Below are 18,748 nucleotides of genomic sequence, written 5' to 3' on the forward strand. Positions count from 1 at the left end.
GCATTGTGTTAAAACATGCTAGCAACATAGCAGCATTCTAAACATGCTGGAAACATATGAGCAATATGTTATGTCATGTACTATTTTGTTGACATGTTTTTAACAAATGCTAACATGTTAACAATGTGATAAACATGACAGCAAGTTGTTTATATGTTAGAAACATGCTAGCATTGTGTTAAAACATGAAAGCAACAAATTAGCAACATTCTAAAACGTGTTGGAAACCTGCTTAAATGCTAGAAACACACAAGCAATATGTTAAGTCATGTTAGCATTTGTTAAAAACATGCAAGCAACATTCTCAAGTCATGTAGCTATAGGTTAAAACATGTCAACAAAATAGTACAACATGTTAACAATGATAAACATTACAACAATCTGTTAAATATAAAGAAACATGCTAGAAACAAGCTAGCAATGCTGATGTGGATTATTGGGCATCTGAAGAAAGTTAAAAATGGTCTGATACTCTCTAATGTGATTTTGGGGGGGGGGGGGGGGGGTGTTTAAGTAAAATATTGTCTGTTGAATGTTTTTTTTTTTTTTTTTTTTTGTCTGATGTTTAAACCAACATCAGACTTCATCTAGTTTGAGTATTGAGCTTTTAGCTTAGCAATATGCTAATGTCACACTCCACTGGAGCCAATTATGAGTAAGAGCAAAATGTCGTTGTACGAGCCATTTCACACAGATACCGCAACGTTAACCATGATGTTCCTCCACAGGCGTCCTGCGTCCTCCAGCTGGTGAAGTACATCCAGAAGCTGCAGCAGAAGAATGTGGAGGTGGCCGACGAAGTGACAGCTCTCTTCGCCGGAGAGCTCAACCCCGTGGCCCCCAAGGCCCAGAAGAAAGTGCCTATACCAGAAGGGTGAGCCTTTCTTGAGTCTATCGCAAGGGAATTCGACAGGAAAAGATCTTACAACCGTTATTTTTCCCCTTTCAGTCTGGATTTGGACGCCTGGATCAATGAGCCTCCGTCTGAGAGCGAGTCTGAGGACGAGAAGCCCAAAGCGGTGTTCGCTAAAGAGGAACCCAAACATTCCAGACAAAGACACACTGAGGTGGACGAGAAAGAGTTGGCCAGGGTAAGTACATGCAGTCCATCAGACCTTCAAAAAATGTCAAAATAAAGTTATCCTAATACACTTGGCTGGTTTTAAACAGAGGAGGGAAGTCAGGAAGCAGGAACAGGCCAACAACCCGTTCTACATCAAGGCCTCGCCATCATCTCAGAAGGTACGCAGTCAGATCATTTCTACGGTCACAAATCTTTGAATTGGAATCGGTGGTTTATAGCTTTTATCAAACTCACCAAGTCACGTTATTTCAACAAATGAGACTTTGCTTTGGTTCTCCACTAGATGCTTAGAACTAGTTAAATTAAATTAGTTCAATTGATTCTCCAAAAAGCTTTGTTTCTCCCCATCACTAGCTTTCTTGAACTTTTTCCCGCAATTCTAGGTGTATGACGCGCCAGGTGTAGAACACATTCCGGTGGTGCAGATCGACCTAAGTGTGCCTCTCAAAGTCCCAGGTGAGCAAATCTACAACGCTTAACCCGCTTGAGCAGACCAAATAGAAACCGCTCTTTCATCTCATTGTCCTTCGTCTGGTCCAGGGATGCCCATGTCTGACCAGTACGTGAAGCTGGAGGAGGAGCGCCGGCAGAAGGAGAAGGCGGATAAGAAGAAGAAGGAGAAGAAGAAAAAGCGGGAGAAGCGAGGGAAAGGGAGGAAGGGGGATTCGGGTCCCGAGAGCGAGGAAGACATCACGCCCGCTCAACAAGTGGACATAGTCACAGAGGAGATGCCAGAGGTGGGCAGCTGTTACTTTGGAGTGCTTAAAGGGACCCCATAGTGTTAAGACTATGGCTTAATATAACATAAATGATGTCTCTTACTGAAATATGTATTAGAAAACCACGTTATTTTATAATAAAGTGGATCTTTCATGGGTTTTCTACTACATATTTCAGTAAGAGACATCATTTATGTTATATTAAGCCATAGTCTTAACACTATGGGGTCCCTTTAAAACTGTTATCCACAAAACTATACAACTATACAACTATACGCAATAATGTTGGTTTGTTTCTGTTCCCAGAATGCCTTACCGAGTGACGATGATGATAAAGATCCCAATGATCCTCATAAAGCGCTGGACATCGATCTGGACAAGTATGTACCGCATTGCCGCCACCTATAGTTCATACATGCGCTACATGTAGGGATGCACCAAAATAATGATTTTACTGAATCCGAAATTAAGGTTTTCATTTAGCCGAAAAATGAAAGTTTCTGTAATTTAAATTTGGCCAATTGAACTCTTTATGCTGTTCAGAGTTGTAGTAAAAAAAAAAATCTGAAATTTCAGCCAAGCAAATCTTAGAAATGGCTACTCTAGCTACCCCAGATGCTGACATGGTCAAATCGCATTGAATACTGCTGCATGTTTCAAGGCACTTCAGTGGGCCTTTAACTTGCGCACAAAATTGGAATATCGCATAAAACATTTGCGAATAACATCACCGTTTCCATTCCATATATTCAAGAGAACAAAATGGCCACTTCTTTGGAAATAAGTGCAAAATATCTGTAATAAAAAGGGAAGTTACTGCAATCGGTGGCTTACCAGAGGCTCTTTTTTTGTACACCATCAATGATATGCTCCTCAGAGTTTGCAGACGAAACGCTGTCAGGTGATCTTGTGTCCGGATACCTGGTGTTTGGGAATCCAACCATGGCAGATCATTATACCAAATCATTCTGACGACAGACTTTGTTAAAGCATTTTAGAACGATCAATGTGCAATGAAACCGATTCACTGGTTAACCAGTTATCCAATCGCATCCATAGTTGAGGCAAAGTCACGTGAGTTTTATCCAATCCCATCCACAGGCAAAGTGTCTTGTTTTTTGTTGTGCATTGAGGGATTTATTCTGTAAATGTGTTTCCATCGTAGTTTCATATCATGTCTCCGTTGAGGATTGAGTGCATACGTTTTTTTATTTTGGCGTTTCCATCAAACGTTTTCTTTTTAAGCGTTATCCCAAAATTCGCTTAAATAGGTGGATGGAAAAATAGCTACTGTTTTGGTTAATGATTTTGGCCTTCTCACACTATTTTTAAACTTTTTGTTTTGGGTAGTTTGTTTTGCTGTTTCCAAGGTTTTTCCTGGCTCAAAATAGGCGGAGGTGGTAAATTCCTGCTTGGCCCGGCCGACCCTCGGCTTGCGTTTATGCCGATTAATATGTCGATATGTCGATTTTTGTGTGCTTCGATCATTAAATAATTATGAATTTTATCCTTTTTAAGTTATCATTTGCAATGTAAGATTACAGCTAACACATTTTAAATATTTAAGTATTTATTCAATTCAGTAATTAACTGGAACAATCGCAACAAACTGGCGTTTTTTTTTTCCGATTTGCTTTAAATGTATCATTCATATATTTCTACATCACCTATAGAATATCTATACGTCTGTGTCTGTGGGACCAATAGTCACTCTTTTATTTGTTAAACACAATCCAGAATCCACTAAGTACACACTACTTCATTATAAAGAAAACAATAAATTAATGAAAAATATATAATCATAAGCTATGACAAAAATATATATTAAAGAGTGGATTGTTACAAAAATTGCCATTATACAAATTACAAAAAGTAATTATTGAAAAAAATATTTGGACTAATTTTATAAATCTAAATCTGAACAAAATTACTTGGGTTCTTAAATAAATTTTATGAGAATTTTTTATATGATTATATTTATATATGAATGTAAATTATTATATATATAGGCCTACACAAATTCCAAGTTTATAATGTATACCTGTCCAACAGTTTACTGTTTCTAAACAGTTTTAAATTCCAAATATTGTGCGTGTGATGCTAATTATAGTCCTTGTGTTGAAGCAGAAGCAGCTAGATAAACTCCAGCAAAATAGTAATTTTATGCAAATCCACAGCCCTTTCAAGTATTATACAGATCAAGTATTATAAAGGGAATTATATGATAATGAAGAGAGTTTTACCGTGCTGCCTGTCGTAACCGAACCGACACGCTGTTTGAATGCTTTAGATGGCTTTGTACCAGCAAATCCTAATATAAGAATGATTGCTGAAGGATGATGTGACATGACAATATATATTTCTGATTATTGAATTATCATGACAGACGGAGGCGGCACGGAATTTGACGGAGGCGGCCGCCTCGTAATTCCCAATGCAGGAAAAACCCTGTGTTTCAGACAAATTCCAAAATTTTGGTGCATCACTTGCTACATGTGTTAAATTCTTATTCCTTGTTATCCAAATCAGGAATTGTCTTTTTTTGTCTCCATTGTTTGGTACAGTACACTCTGTTAGTCTGAGGTATTTTCAGTATCATTTTCCCTCTAGTTATTTTCAATGTCATGCTTCTCGCCGCTTCATTTATCATTCATTTAAATCACCTTTAGCAGATGCTGATTGATGAGTCCAGAATCTCTGTTCATACAGATGCGTCTTTTTGCATCTGTTGGGTTTTCCGTGTTCTGGTCAGTTCTCCTGTATCTTCTCCACTCTCACACACGCTGCTCTCTCTTTCCCTCATGCACGCACACATCTGCCCTCCTGAAAGTCTGCTATCTGGTGCTAGCTCAAGGTGAGTTCTTCCTGTGGTCACGTGCCCCAATGGGATCCACTGCCCAACTACCAACACCCGTTACTCCTTTTTTCCTGGCAATTGCAGTGTCACTGCTAGAGCATTAATGTTCAGTAAGAATGTGTCATGCATGACTGATCAGCTCACCTGCTAGTTGGGTTTTGGCTGTGGTCATATTGCTATAACCTGTACACGTCCATTTCAAAAGTTTGGGGTCGGTAAGATTAGTTTTTTATTATTGTGGTGGGAAGTCTCTTATGCTCACCAAGGCTGCATTTATTTGATTTTTAAAATAGAGTAATATTGTGAAATATTATTGTAATTTAAAATGACCGTTTTCTCTTTGAATATATTTTAAAATACAATTTATTCATGTGATGCAAAGCTGAATTTTCAGCATCATTACTGCAGTTTTCAGGGTCACATGACATTTCAGAAATCATTTTAATTTGCTGCTCGAAAAACAACATTTCTTATTTTTATCATTTTCAGTATTCATTGATGAATAGAAAGTTCAAAAGCATTTATTTTAAATGTCTTTACTGATACTTTTTTATTTATTTAATGCATCCTTGCTGAATAAAAGTATTCATTCTTTAAAAACAAAAAAATCAAACTGACCCCAAACTTTTGAACTGTAGTGTACGTACATGCCAGTGTTGACAGCCTTGCCTGGCTTCGATTTTTCTCTTGAAACTTGAGCGCAGGTGTTAAACCCCTCAGTTGTTTTCAGCTTTATTTTATAGGAAAATGTTCCTGCTTTAAAGGCCTCTTTACACCAAATCTGAAATTCTGACACGAAACAAAATGCACCACAAGAGTTTAAATGAAGCAATGCAAACCCCTTCACAAGGTCAAAAATATTACAATTCAATTATTTCTCTTTTGAGTTGTGTTTGGAGGCTAGTTTATTTTAGATTTGTTTGTTTGTTTTTAATGTTTTTTGTTTTTTTGACCAATTCAAATCAGTAACTCGTTAGTTTAAATTCAGGAGTTAATTTGCATCTGCAAACTTGCAGCCTAATTTATTTTGCCTTTGCACACTAAAAAAACAATTTTTGTTCATATTTACGTAGAAATCCAGACATTGGGCCTCATTCATGAAACACGAGCAGAGTGAATTTGTGTGTAAATCGTTCGTATAGCCGCTCTGACATAAATTTTCGGATTCACGTATTTGTATTTTCAAAATGTTAGTTTGTACGAAAGAAATGTACACCTGCTCCCTACCACGTGTGTGTAAAACATTTGAACGTTCTATCTTCTAATATAGGCAAACGGATGACATTGCATTTTGATGCACTGTGTACCATAATAATATTTCAAGAGTTGATTTGCCCAGTCTTTTTTATAAATTTTTTTACTGTTCAACGTTGGGTAATAGCGCTGCGCTCGTCACTTTTTACCAAGCCATCCAATCACAGTGGAGGAGGGGCGGGACAAAAACTACACCGACCAATCATCCCACTTGTACACCGACTGAACAACAATAATGGAGAAGTTAATACTGCTTTTTACTGTATTTTTTATATTCAGTAATATTCTTCGAAATGAGATCCTAGTAACACATTACTGCCATGGATATTCTGTATCATAGCAACCAAAGTATCTCAGCTGGAAAAACGTTTACAAAGCTCTTTCAAGCGCCACCAGCTGGCCGTTTTCAGAAGTGCACCAGACGTTTTATAGCTGGCTAAAAATGCTTTGGTGGATTTAAAGGGGTCCTGAACTGGCTTTTTTTTTTATATATACTGAGGTCTGAGGTCAACTTATGACATTCATTATGATGTTTTTGAAAGTAAAAACCATACAAATAAGTAATAGGCTATTTTCTGCCTTGGTTTTAAGGCTCTCTGAGAAACACTCAGATTTGATGGGCGTGCCGAACTGAAGACTTGGAAGTAAACGCCCACGGCTAGGATTGGATAATATTTGCATATTTAATGAGCTTCAGCTACCGTCTGTCCCAGTAATCGTCTGGGGGAAATGCTCAGAGGACTCGCAAAATATCAAACAATCACGCACACTCTTGCGGACACACACACATTCACTCACTCGCGCGGACATACACACACACACACACACACACACACACACACTCACTCACGCGGACACACACACACACACACACACACACACACACAGGGGGGGGTTTGTGAAATGTGGGGACATTCCATAGGCGTAATGGTTTTCAAACCGTATTTTCTATCCCCCTACACTGCCCCTACCCCTAAACCTACCAATCAGAGGAAACTGCACAATTTACTTTCTATGAAAAAAACCTCATTCTGTATGATTTATAAGCATTTTGAAAAGTGAGGACATGGGTAACGTCCTCATATTTTACCCTCTTTTTGTAATACTTATGTCATACCCATGTCATTATACACATTTGTGTCCTGATATTTCACAAAAACATGCCCACACACACTCACTCACTCACTCGCACGGGCGGACACACACTCACTCGCGCGGACACACACACACTCGCGCCTGGCCCATAACGTTACAAGTCCAATCACGAGTGAGCCAATTCAATAACACCTTCTCCACCCTGTGAGAGCGTGCTAAGGTATGTAATCAATAGATTTCAAACGATCTGTAATGTTATGTAACACACATAAAAAAAACATGTTTTAGCCTACTCACTTAAGTGTGTGTTCAGAAGGAAGCTTATGCAGGGACGATCCTTTACTCTCGAGTCGGTGGGCGGGGCTACAGAAGCATATTTATCTGTAGAGGCGGCGTCTAGGTCCTATTACGTAAGAGATCCGCATATTCTGAGAGCTCTCGTGTTCTGGGCCTGGTGTCAATAAAAGCGTTTCTTTGACTAACAAGGAAGTTTTCAGCTCTGAAACTTGGATAGTATAATCTTATATTACCATGACCTTTTATATATCAAAAGCTCAAGGGAAAGTTGATTTCTCAGTTCATCACCTCTTTAATATTTCGGTTTCCGCGGGGTCTTAAAAAGTCTTAAAATGTCTTAAATTTCAAAATCTAAATTTTAGGCCTTAAAAAGTCTTAAATTCTCTGAAGTTTTGAGTTCTAGGTCTTAAATAGTTTTAAACAGGTCTTAAATTGTTCTGCGTCCATGTAACGCTACCTCTAATGCTAATTGAAATGCTCCCGCAGCGCTTTTGTGTGTGTGTGTGTATTCCGGGCTGTTGTAGTTCTTTCTTTCGCTAGTCCAACTATAGTTCGCTGTATTACAACTACAAATGAGACCAGCATGCATCTTATATTGCAGCCAATCAGCTTTCATGTTATTGGCGCGGGTCTCTTTCGGATCGTACCAAAGACGCATCAAGCGGATTTTATTCTTCAGCTTCAGTTCTTCCAGTTCACGCAATCGTGAAAGCGAAGGTGAATCTTTCTCACATCTCGCATAATGACCAAATAAAAGTATGATACTTCCGATAGCACTAAAAAGAGTTAATTAATAAGAGTTAGTTAAAAGCAATGTAAATCAAACTCAATAGACACACAGACAGATGTCAGAATGGCTGTGGATTTTGTGCACGCGTTTGCCGCCTGTCAGCTCGCGCAAGTGTACCGAATGTGTGTATTTCTAGGCTTACTCTTTAACGATCATACACACATTAATATCCCTATGTTCTTATTGGCGGTTATGTCTTGACTCTTGAGTAAAAAAGTTTGGGACGTGTGTCAGTATTGTATCTGCACATTACTGTAGTTCTTAAAGTGAAAGCATACCAATATAGCTTATGTTGGTGCTCCTGTCTGTGTGTTAATGTTAAACAAACAACAACAGGGAAAAAAACGTTTGTATCCGTATCTTTAGGTTGTATTTATTTGTCCTATTGTAATTGGTTAATAAGTTTAGTACTTATTAGTAAAAACGTAGTTTTACTTGTATTAAGCAATTGCTTATTTATAAGATTTTGGGTATATTTCCCACCCAAAGCGATAATGTTATTAAAGCTAGATAGCACACCACTTTACCAGCCTTTTTTTGTCATACCAAACAAGATTCATGCATTTTGTTTGTTTTATTGTCATGTGTGACTATTGTGCATCTACAGTAATATGGTAAATGTGGCATCCTATGCAAAAAAACAAAACTGGAAATGACCACCACAAAATCAGTAATTTTGATCTCAGTAGAAAAAAAAAAAAAAAAAATATATATATATATATATATATATATATATATATATATATATATATATATATATATATATATATATATATATATATATATATATATATATATATATATATATATATATATATATATATATATATATATATATATATATATATATATATATATATATATATATATATAGTGAAATCCTGAGATTGAGCTATGAGGAAGTGCAAGTTTACTAATACTTTGTTCAATTTGAAAAAATTAATTTGCTTTGCAAGTAATTTTGTGATTCTGCATTTCATTTGTACGTTTTTTTTATTGCGTGATATAGGACTTAAATATAATCCCTAATGGTCTTAAAAAGGTCTTAAAAAGTCTTAAATTTGACTTGGTGAAACCTGCAGAAACCCTGTATTTATTGCTAGGCATATGGCCAAATAGTCTCTTTAGCATTTATGCAAATACTGGAGCCAAACTGGAGAAGGAATTCCAGAAGATTCCACAGCGTTCCTGGACACGTCATTTGCAGTTGTAACTCATGGGCGGGGATTATGCTAATTATGAATGAGCGTGCACGCGTGTCCTATTTACAAATGTTTGGAATTCATGGGATTTGAAGCATTTGTGAATCTGGGGGAGTATTTTGTAAAGGCCCATTGAACAAATAAAAACCACTCGGTTCCAGTAGTTTTTTGTTTGCTTTCGTTTTGTCTGGTCTGGTTTTGTTTTGTTCTGTTTTTTGTTTGTTTGGTTTTTGTTTTTTGGGGGGGGGGGTGTTTTGTTGTCCTTTTTTGGCTTGTTTTTGTTTTTTTATTTATTTTTGTGTTTTGTTTGTTTTTGTTTTGTCTGGTTTTGTTTGTTTTTGTTTTGTCTGGTTTTTGTTTGGTTGTTGAACATTTAAACCATTTATCAATCAATTGTAACTAGTTGTTGTAAGAAAAATGGTGTGAATTGTTTTGGTGCAGAAAAAGTTGTTAGTTGTTAAAAAGTTACTTTTTGTGGCACTGTCACATCAGACTTGTTGCAAACAGGCCTTTTAGACTTTTGACCCGTATATTGAATAAGCTGAAGTCTTTCCTAGCTTCCATGTGACTTTCCCCTGGTTATCGCTCTCGCTCACTGTCTCCTTTTCTTTCTGTCCATCTAATCTCTTTCTCTCTTATTCTTTCCAGGCCGCTTGCAGACAGCGAGAAGCTTCCCGTGAGGACCCATCGTGTAGAGGTGCTGAAGAGCCCTGCAGAAGACCGAGACCATGAGAGCATCCCACAGGAGTCCAAGAAGAAGAGCAGCAAGGAGAAGAAAGAGAAGAAGAAAGACAAGGAGAAGGACAGGAAGGTGAGATGTTCTGAGAGCATAAACGCATAACTGCATTTAAGCAATGAGAGCGAGTGCTGTTAATATTACTCACACTTCATAATATGATGATTTTGATGTGTTGTAGAGGAGCAAAGAGGAAAAGAAGAAAAAGAAGAAACACAAAGAAGTGGAGGAGGAGCTTATGGAGTCGCAGCCAGAGGAGGCCGTCCAATCAGAGGACACCAAAGAGATAGCTGCACCTCCCATATCTGCTGAGGTATGATTGTTTTTGAACGAATAGTTAAGTATTATGATACAAAAGCTTGTCTTATACCCTCCTCATCACTTTCATTTGGCATTTGCTTTATTTATACAGCTTTGAAATATTCCATTACTTTGTTGAAACTTAAATTGGGCTGCCACAAGTGTTATCATTTCAACTGTATATAAATTTAAATCACTAGTTAAGCAGACAAAAAGCATAAAAAAGGTATTTAGTGGCCACCTGCAGTCTATACTGCCCTTTAGAGGTGTTAATGATTTCTGGACAATTCATTTTTATTGTTAATTGAATCAATTAATTGAATTGATAGTTCAATTTTAATTATAATCGACAATACAAATTACTATCAAAAAGGTATTAAGGTAAAAAGTTGATAACCAAAAATGTATTTGCTTAATACAATTTTAAATTAAAAAATGAATTTAATAGTTCTAATAGTTATATATATATATTTTTTAAAAATCTAAATTTAATATGTGAAGTGAACATAAATAATGTCCATAACAAACACAGTGATGGAATATAGGCTTATTTTGTTTTCTGAGGTTGTCAAAGCGTTTGTTTGGGGTTCTGTTTGAGTCAAACGGGATTTTCCCCACCCTGCCTTTTCTGTTCTAGGCCTCGGATCTGGATTTCTGGCTCTCTAGCGCTCCTGTTCCCCCCGCTGCCCAGGTCCGGTCCCTCACACTCTCTCCTCTCCCTCTCCTCCCCCTCTGGTCACACTGCTGTCAGTCTGTCTTGTTGTTAATGAGCGTCTGTATTTTCCCTCCGGGCTCTCTCTCTCGTTTCTTGACTTCTCTTTGTCTCTTTTCGCTGCCTTTCACAGGTCTCGCACATTTTTGTCTGTTTGCATTTGCTTGTTTTAGTTTAGGATGCATGTGTGCACGTGTAGAGGTGTAAACGTGTCTTGATGACTGATGTGGAAAACTTCTCCTGTATGATTGTGTCTTTATCATAATAAACAGTCAGGACTCTTGACAGTTCTTGCGGTTCCAGTCAAACAGCTCACATGTATTTGCCCCATGAACCAAATGTAGGTCACCTGAGACAGAATGGACTTGATGCACTTCACTTTTTACCTGCACAAACATAGTTCGGTACCTCAGAGTGTTGACTACAAAAGCGAAAAACAAAAACATCACTTTCTCACTGCAGGTTCACCACTTTTTCACCATTTTCTCCCACTGTGACGATCCAACATTATCAAATCAACTTTTTTTTTTTCCTTAATCATAATGTTGTTAATTCTGCATGCTTCATAGTGTAGATGATCATTCTTCAGTGTCAGTGGAAGGTTTTTTGTTCATGTTTTTTAATGAATGTTAAAACAGTTGAATGAATGTTTGTTTACAGGAGGTGACGGCACCCTCGTCTGCTGCTGCTGTCGACACAAGCTCTGCGGCCGCCGCAGAATCTGAACCCGATGAGCCTAAAGAAACAGAACCAGAGGACACGGTGGGTGCTACACAACCGCTTTTGTATTTTTGTGTGTGTGGGTCAATGACATGACGTGTTTTTTTGTGTCCGAATTCATTATTTCCCTAAAAAGTATTGTAATAAATGCATGTCATATATCAAATTGATCTACAATATTTCCTTTTTAAGAAACCCTTTTCATTTTTTGGTAATTCAATTGACTTTTTGAGTTGTGGTGTTTGAAAGACTAAAAATGTCAGGTGGTGCAACCGTCCGAACGTACAAGCAGAAAACCAAACTGCAATAAAAAGGTTCAGTTTCTCAGTAAAATTCTTAATCAAATAGTTTGGCATGATTTTACATTACATTCCTTTTAAATGAGGGAAAATGGTGTATCAGTCCTTCCAGAAAAATGTGGCTTTTTTTTGTGATTGTTGCGGGAAAAAATCCTTAAAGTCCCTGTAAAGTCAAAACTACACAACTACACCTACTCCTCACACCACAGATAAATGTGTTATTAACCACCCAGCCAAATTTGAATCATAAAAAAATCCGGGAAGTACATAAAATAGCTTATCAAAAACCTGAAAAAATGAGCAGCATTCTCTGCTCTCAAACGCTGGGGGTGTGTCCGCTGTCAGCGCCGAAACCACGCCCACTCGCGGGAAAGCGGCAGTAGCACACAAGACAACACTCACTGATCACGAGCGTCTATGATCACGACGACGCACCAGATGTCGGCGGTACAGGAGGATGAAGGCCTGGGCGGGGGATAGTCGGTTCTGCAGCGGATTATCAGTGAATCCCAGTTGTCTCCGGTGAAAGTTTGTAAAACGATCCGGTGTAAAGTCACTGCAGAGGTAGGTGTCGGTGATGATCCTCAGCTCTCCATCAAGGTTGCTGTTCACAAAATTAATCCACTTCTTCATTGTTTTTGTTTTTTAAGCTGTTATGCAAGTTGTTGACTATAGTAACTAACAGTACTAACAGTAACTCGCGATCGAACTGATGCGAATGTGCTCTAGTTATGATCGTGTTAGGGGAGGAACCAGGCTCGGGGGCTCCAGTGCGTCATCAAGCCACCGTTTTAGCCCCGCCCAGAAAATCCTGAACACAGCAACGGTGAAAAACTGTTTAACGGTCTAACTTCTGAATTCAGTACTTCATAGTTCACAGTCTTTGTAATGTGTTTCAGCAATACATTTCTAACATTTATAATGTGTTTAGAAACAAATCTCAGAATTGCCTTTACAGGGACTTTAATTATGCGGCACATTTTCTTAAAAAGTGCGATGGAAAATGTGGGATATTTATGCAATTTTATGCAATAAAATTGCGGGAACTTGCAAAAACTGCGCTTTTACAGAGGTAGCTATACAAAACAGAATTTTCATATTTGGTTGAACTAACCCTTTAAGAGATTTGCACTTTGTGGATTTGAAGCACTCAAATGTCTGTGGACACCCGTGAGACCTCCGTTCATCTTCGGAACACAAATGAAGATATTTTAGTTGAAATCCGATGCCTCAGAAAGGCCTCCATTGGCACAATGCACTGTACACTCTCAAGACCCATAAAAGGCACTAAAGACGTCGTTACAAAGTCCATCTCACTACAGTGGTTCTAAAATAACTTTATGAATCGGCGAGAATAGTTTTTGTGCTAAAACCTAAATAACGACTTATATAGTGATGACCGATTTCAAAAAACAGCATCATGAAGCTTCGAAGCGTTATGAATCAGCGAGTCGATTCATGATTCGGATCGCGTGTCAAACTGCTGAAATACGTGACTTTTGACTCATTGATTCATAACGCTTCGAAGCTTCATGATGCTGTGTTTTTTGAAATCGGTCAACACACCGGGAAACTGCTTTGCGAGATCTTTTGCTGTTATTTTTGTTGGCAAATGGGAAGTTGCGTGCTTCATCATGGTTTCACCGATATCTATGGTTTCACCACGGGTTTGCAGCTTTTCGATGACGTTCGCGTCGGGTAATTGTCACTTCAAAACGTTCCCATGGCAATAGGGGGAAATGGTGGCTCTTGTGTGAAGTAAACACACAATTTCTGCTAATATATGACTTTTTTGCAACGAAAATGCGTGGATTATGAAATCATGCTTGCCCCGCATATTTTGCATGCGGAAATAGGCAATTTACGCGGCGAAAGTGTGGCGTATTTGAAAAAATGCGGCCCCCGCATAAATATGCGGACTTTGGCTGATTATGCATTAAATCATGCGATCGCATAATCGCGTTTTTCTGGAGGGACTGATCAGTCAAAACTATTCTATTACTTAAAAAAATTATAAAAATTTGGATGTCAGGGAGAGCGACCGACATAATGCAATTTGATGCAATTTTGCTTTAAGAACCATGTGACAGCATATGACATCACCACAGAAGACCCCAAAGGACCCCTTTGATGCAGTAACAATGTTAGTCACAAATTAGATCATTAGACATTTTTGAGTAATGAGGTTGATTCAACTTATCATGTCAGGTGGTATGACCCCTGGAAAACTTTTAAAATGTGTTTTTATTATAAAAATGTGTATTTGATTTGAAAAATGTATGTATAACCTTGAGCATATGGTCCAACATTTGTATAGGTGTCCAAGTTAATGCCTGTTAGATTTGAATTTAGTTTGAAATGTCAGGCGGTGCGACCAGCAAATTTACATATAAAAGTATCAATTCAATCAGTTGAAAAATTAAGTAAGAAATATATCTGTAAACCGCTATATAATGTATACAAATACTTTTTACGGTTAAAAAACAAAACATAAAAACTAGTGCTGTCAGTTAAACGCGTTATTAACGACGTTAACGCAAACCTATTTTAACGGCGTCAATTTTTTTATCGCGAGAGTAACGTTCTTTTTGGTCTAACAAACTTTGTAGTTTTTTCACATGCTGTTGCAGCAACTAGTAACGTTAGAAAAACTACAACACCACTCCGGATGTAGCTAGACCGGAAACAAAACATCAGGCACGCTGCGGCTGCCCACACTTGTTTGGGCTATTAAAAGAGTAGACGTGGATGGCAAGCGTGAGACGCCGAAATGAGAAACGTATTATGCCATGGTTTAACTCAGGGGTCTTCAACTAAAAGTGCTTGTCTTGAGCGCTGCTTTCTGCTCTGATGGTGCATTCACACCGGACGCGAATTAAGCGTTTTGCGCGAGTGATTTAAGTCAATGCAAAGACGCAAATAGACATTCTGCGGCGCGAATTATGCGGCGTGCATGTCGCGTCATTCGCGTCCGGTGTACCTGCATGCTTGACCGCGCGTCTGGGTCTGAACGCAACAGTGAGCATTGCAACGTTAACTGTTTCATTAGCCTACGTCAAAAGGCTTCGCGGTCCGGATTTGGACCGGAGTCCGCTAGTTGGCGACCCCTGGTTTAACTGCACTATAGGCGGAGTCCTAGTTTACCTTGCATGTGCACTTTGTAATTTTATTTTGTATCACCCTGTTTTGATCCCTTAGAAAGGGCTGTTGAAGGGGCTGTTTGTGCAACAAAGTATTTTTTTTCACCCTTTTATTGATGGACAGTGTTACATTGTGTGAGCGATTATTTGCTCCAAGTGTGAATGACTGCTTCAAGTGAGAATGTTGGTGTGAAATCGAACACTACAGTATGCCAATGTTGTTTTCAATAAAACAAACATTTGAACAAAGCAAGCCGATCCACTTTTCTATGTTGATAAGAGCATTAAAATAAGGAAAAATAATGGGACAAAAAGAAATCAAGGGACATTTAGAATAAATAAAAATGTGCGATTAATTGTGAGTTAACTATGGCATTAATGCGATTAATCGCGATTAAATATTTTAATCGTTTGACAGCACTAATAAAAACTCCTTATGGAAAATTGGGTATTTGAACTCAGAAAAGTGTCCGTTTATATGAATTGGACTAAAAGGGCAATACATAAATAAATGGAAAGGGAATTTACCATGTAATATGCATTTTAAACACTAATATTCATATTTATATGTATATTAGTTTAAATGAATATATGGTCGCACCACCTGACATTTTCTGGGGGGTAAAATCAGAAATCTTGTTTAATGATGAATTTATGCGGTCTTAAAAGCGGTTTTACTTAAAATTGGGGGGGGGGGGGGTTTATCTTAAAAACCTTTTGTCATTGACCCATGTATGTATGTATCTCTAGAGAGAGAGAGAGAGATGTTTGTACTTTAATCTACATTTTTGTTTGTGTGTAGAGAGATTGTTGTTGTTTTTTAAAAAAAACATAAAAACATGGTTGACATCATTTAATTTAAACAAATAAATGACAATAAATATTTACTTTGTTTTTAACTAAACGTATGTGTACATTAAATAAGATAAATATTTATTTTTAAAATAAACATTATTGACATTTTCATTTAAATTAGATTATGTAAACATTATATATATATAGATATATTTAGATAAACATAGACATTATTTTAGCTAAGCAGTAAATAAATAATTATACATTTTTAAATAAACATGTAAACATTAGATAAAAATTATATGTATAAAGTAACATTGTAGACATTTTCTAAGTTAATCATTAAATAAATAACTACATTTTAAAATGAACATGATAGACATTAAAAGCAAGCATCAATTAAATATATATTTACATTATTTTTTTAATGAACAACATTTAAGTAATGTATACATTTTTTAAATAAACATTTATATTTGTTATATAGTTTAATTGCAGCAAAGGAACACGGTGACCATCCACTCCCATGGGGCATTGCGGTTTATATTTGAGTATTTTGCAATAGACTTGAAATATAATCTATTTTATATTTAAAACCATTGACTTATCTTCAGTCAGTTTTATATTGTACTGGCATTGCTGATTCAATTTATGGGATGAACAGGTCACATGACATATTCCTTTATCTCATATGCTTTTAGGCTAGGAATGGTAATGTTGTGATTCATCTGGCATCTGGTTGGTTTAGATTAAGACACTTTCAAAAATTGTTAGAAAAACATTTCCACTACCCAGTATGCTACAAAGTTATTGAAATCAGATTAAGGCAACTTTCTATTTGTTTCCGGTTTAGAAATCATCCAAACACAAGAAGAAGAAGCAGAAGAAAGAAAAGGAGGAGAAGGAGAAGAAAAAGAAGAAGCGACACCACCATCACCACCATCATCACCATCACAGTGACGGCGGCGGGGAGGATTCGGTGCAGAATGGCACTGTGGAGGAGGATGAGGAGCCTCTGCCAGTCAGTATCTATCCATCCAGCCAATCACAGAAGGCCACTCTTGTGTCATTAAATGCTTTGTAAATGCACTTCATCTTGTACTTATCCAACCTCCATCTCATTTCAGCCTATGTCCAACTACTCTCTGCTGGCCGAGAACTCCTACATCAAGATGGTGAGTGTGATTTGGAGATGACTCAATCTGTTTGTACCCAACACCAGCATGAAGCTCCTGCCATAATTGAGATTTTATGATTCTGAGAGACGGCTGTTGTTTTTAGTAAAGTGACTCATTGCTTTAAGCGATTCTGGTCTCTAGTCTATGAATGATGTATTGTTCCATGTGTCTCTGCATGCATTTTTTTTAAGATGAAGGAAGATGCTGATCAGGTAACCATCGCAACAGAACTACGGTTATTGTAACTAACTTGCTGTGATACAGACTTTAGGCACGATAGACACCATATACAAACAAAAACGAGGTTATTTTTGTTATTTATCTATTTATTCAGACATTTAACCACCTTTATACATAGCGCTCTATCTATAAATAAATATATAGATATATACACTGTTTTATGATTGTGTATATATTTAAATATAGATACGCTCTATTTTGTATGCGTGTGTGTGTGTATATATATATATATATATATATATATATATATATATATATATATATATATATATATATATATATATATATATATATATATATATATATATATATATATATATATATATATATATATATATATATATATATATATATATATATATATATATATATATATATATATATATATATATATATATATATATATATGGGTCATTGACAAATAAATCTGGTAAAAAGGTGGTTTTTTTATCTTTTCAAAAACTGATGTAATGCATATTTTTGAGTCATGAGCAATGTGTTTAAACAAGTTTCAGTTAAATAACATTTCAAAGTGTTTAAATTCATTTTTATGTCAGGCAGTACAACCAAATAGTCGTATGTATATACTGTTGTTGTACCACCTTACATGGAAAGTGTACAAACCTACCCATAACAGCAGTTTTTCCCAGTATTTGAAAGAGATCTACAAACCTTTTCACTCCACAATTATCAGTTGGGCTCCTCTGGATGATGCATTATCATATTTACTGTTATTTCCTTGTCAATTCATAATAAAAAGAGCCGTGTTTGCAGTTGTGCCAACCTGACATTTGAGAATTATACAAATTGCTGGATAAAAGTTTTTCAATTATCTCAACGGTTTTAAAACTGCTGATTTTTATCAAATGTATTTTATATGAAAGGTTTCAAACCTAAAATTATGCCTTATTATTTCTTATAAAAAGTTTTATCATTAAGACACCATTTTAAATAGTTTTCTTAGTCTGTTCATTTGTTCGCCACCGGACAGTTGCACCACCTGACATTTTGGGGGTTTAAGGTAACAAAACATAAAATAATATGTATTATTTAAATGTACTAAATTTTATTCAAACTGTCAGGAATTTATGAAATAATCTTTTAAGGAAATGATGCACATGGACACAAAAATATGCACGTTTGTCATTGACCCATATACTGTATGTATACATATATATACATATATATACATATATATATATATATATATATATATATATATATATATATATATATATATATATATATATATATATATATATATATATATATATATATATATATATATATATATATATATATATATATATATATATATATATATATATAT

The 18,748-nt window shown here is 36.4% G+C and overlaps 1 protein-coding gene across 4 annotated transcripts in view; it reads left to right on the forward strand.

The window, feature by feature from the left end:
- ap3d1 (adaptor related protein complex 3 subunit delta 1) overlaps positions 1 to 18,748 on the forward strand; it is a 49,700-nt gene that overhangs the window by 23,087 nt on the left and 7,865 nt on the right. The window contains exons 16-28 of one of the 4 annotated variants that reach the window (XM_079807433.1): positions 729 to 874; positions 950 to 1,091; positions 1,171 to 1,242; positions 1,468 to 1,540; positions 1,625 to 1,821; positions 2,110 to 2,183; positions 4,634 to 4,657; positions 9,947 to 10,109; positions 10,216 to 10,347; positions 10,972 to 11,025; positions 11,707 to 11,808; positions 16,854 to 17,021; positions 17,128 to 17,175. In XM_079807433.1, coding sequence (XP_079663559.1) covers positions 729 to 874; positions 950 to 1,091; positions 1,171 to 1,242; positions 1,468 to 1,540; positions 1,625 to 1,821; positions 2,110 to 2,183; positions 4,634 to 4,657; positions 9,947 to 10,109; positions 10,216 to 10,347; positions 10,972 to 11,025; positions 11,707 to 11,808; positions 16,854 to 17,021; positions 17,128 to 17,175 — 1,395 coding nt within the window. The remainder of the gene's footprint in view (positions 1 to 728; positions 875 to 949; positions 1,092 to 1,170; positions 1,243 to 1,467; positions 1,541 to 1,624; positions 1,822 to 2,109; positions 2,184 to 4,633; positions 4,658 to 9,946; positions 10,110 to 10,215; positions 10,348 to 10,971; positions 11,026 to 11,706; positions 11,809 to 16,853; positions 17,022 to 17,127; positions 17,176 to 18,748) is intronic. The other 3 variants (XM_079807435.1, XM_079807434.1, XM_079807436.1) reach the window with 3 other exon arrangements.

This window comes from Gobio gobio, assembly GCF_949357685.1.
Source record: "Gobio gobio genome assembly, chromosome: 24".
Lineage (NCBI taxonomy): Eukaryota > Metazoa > Chordata > Actinopteri > Cypriniformes > Gobionidae > Gobio > Gobio gobio.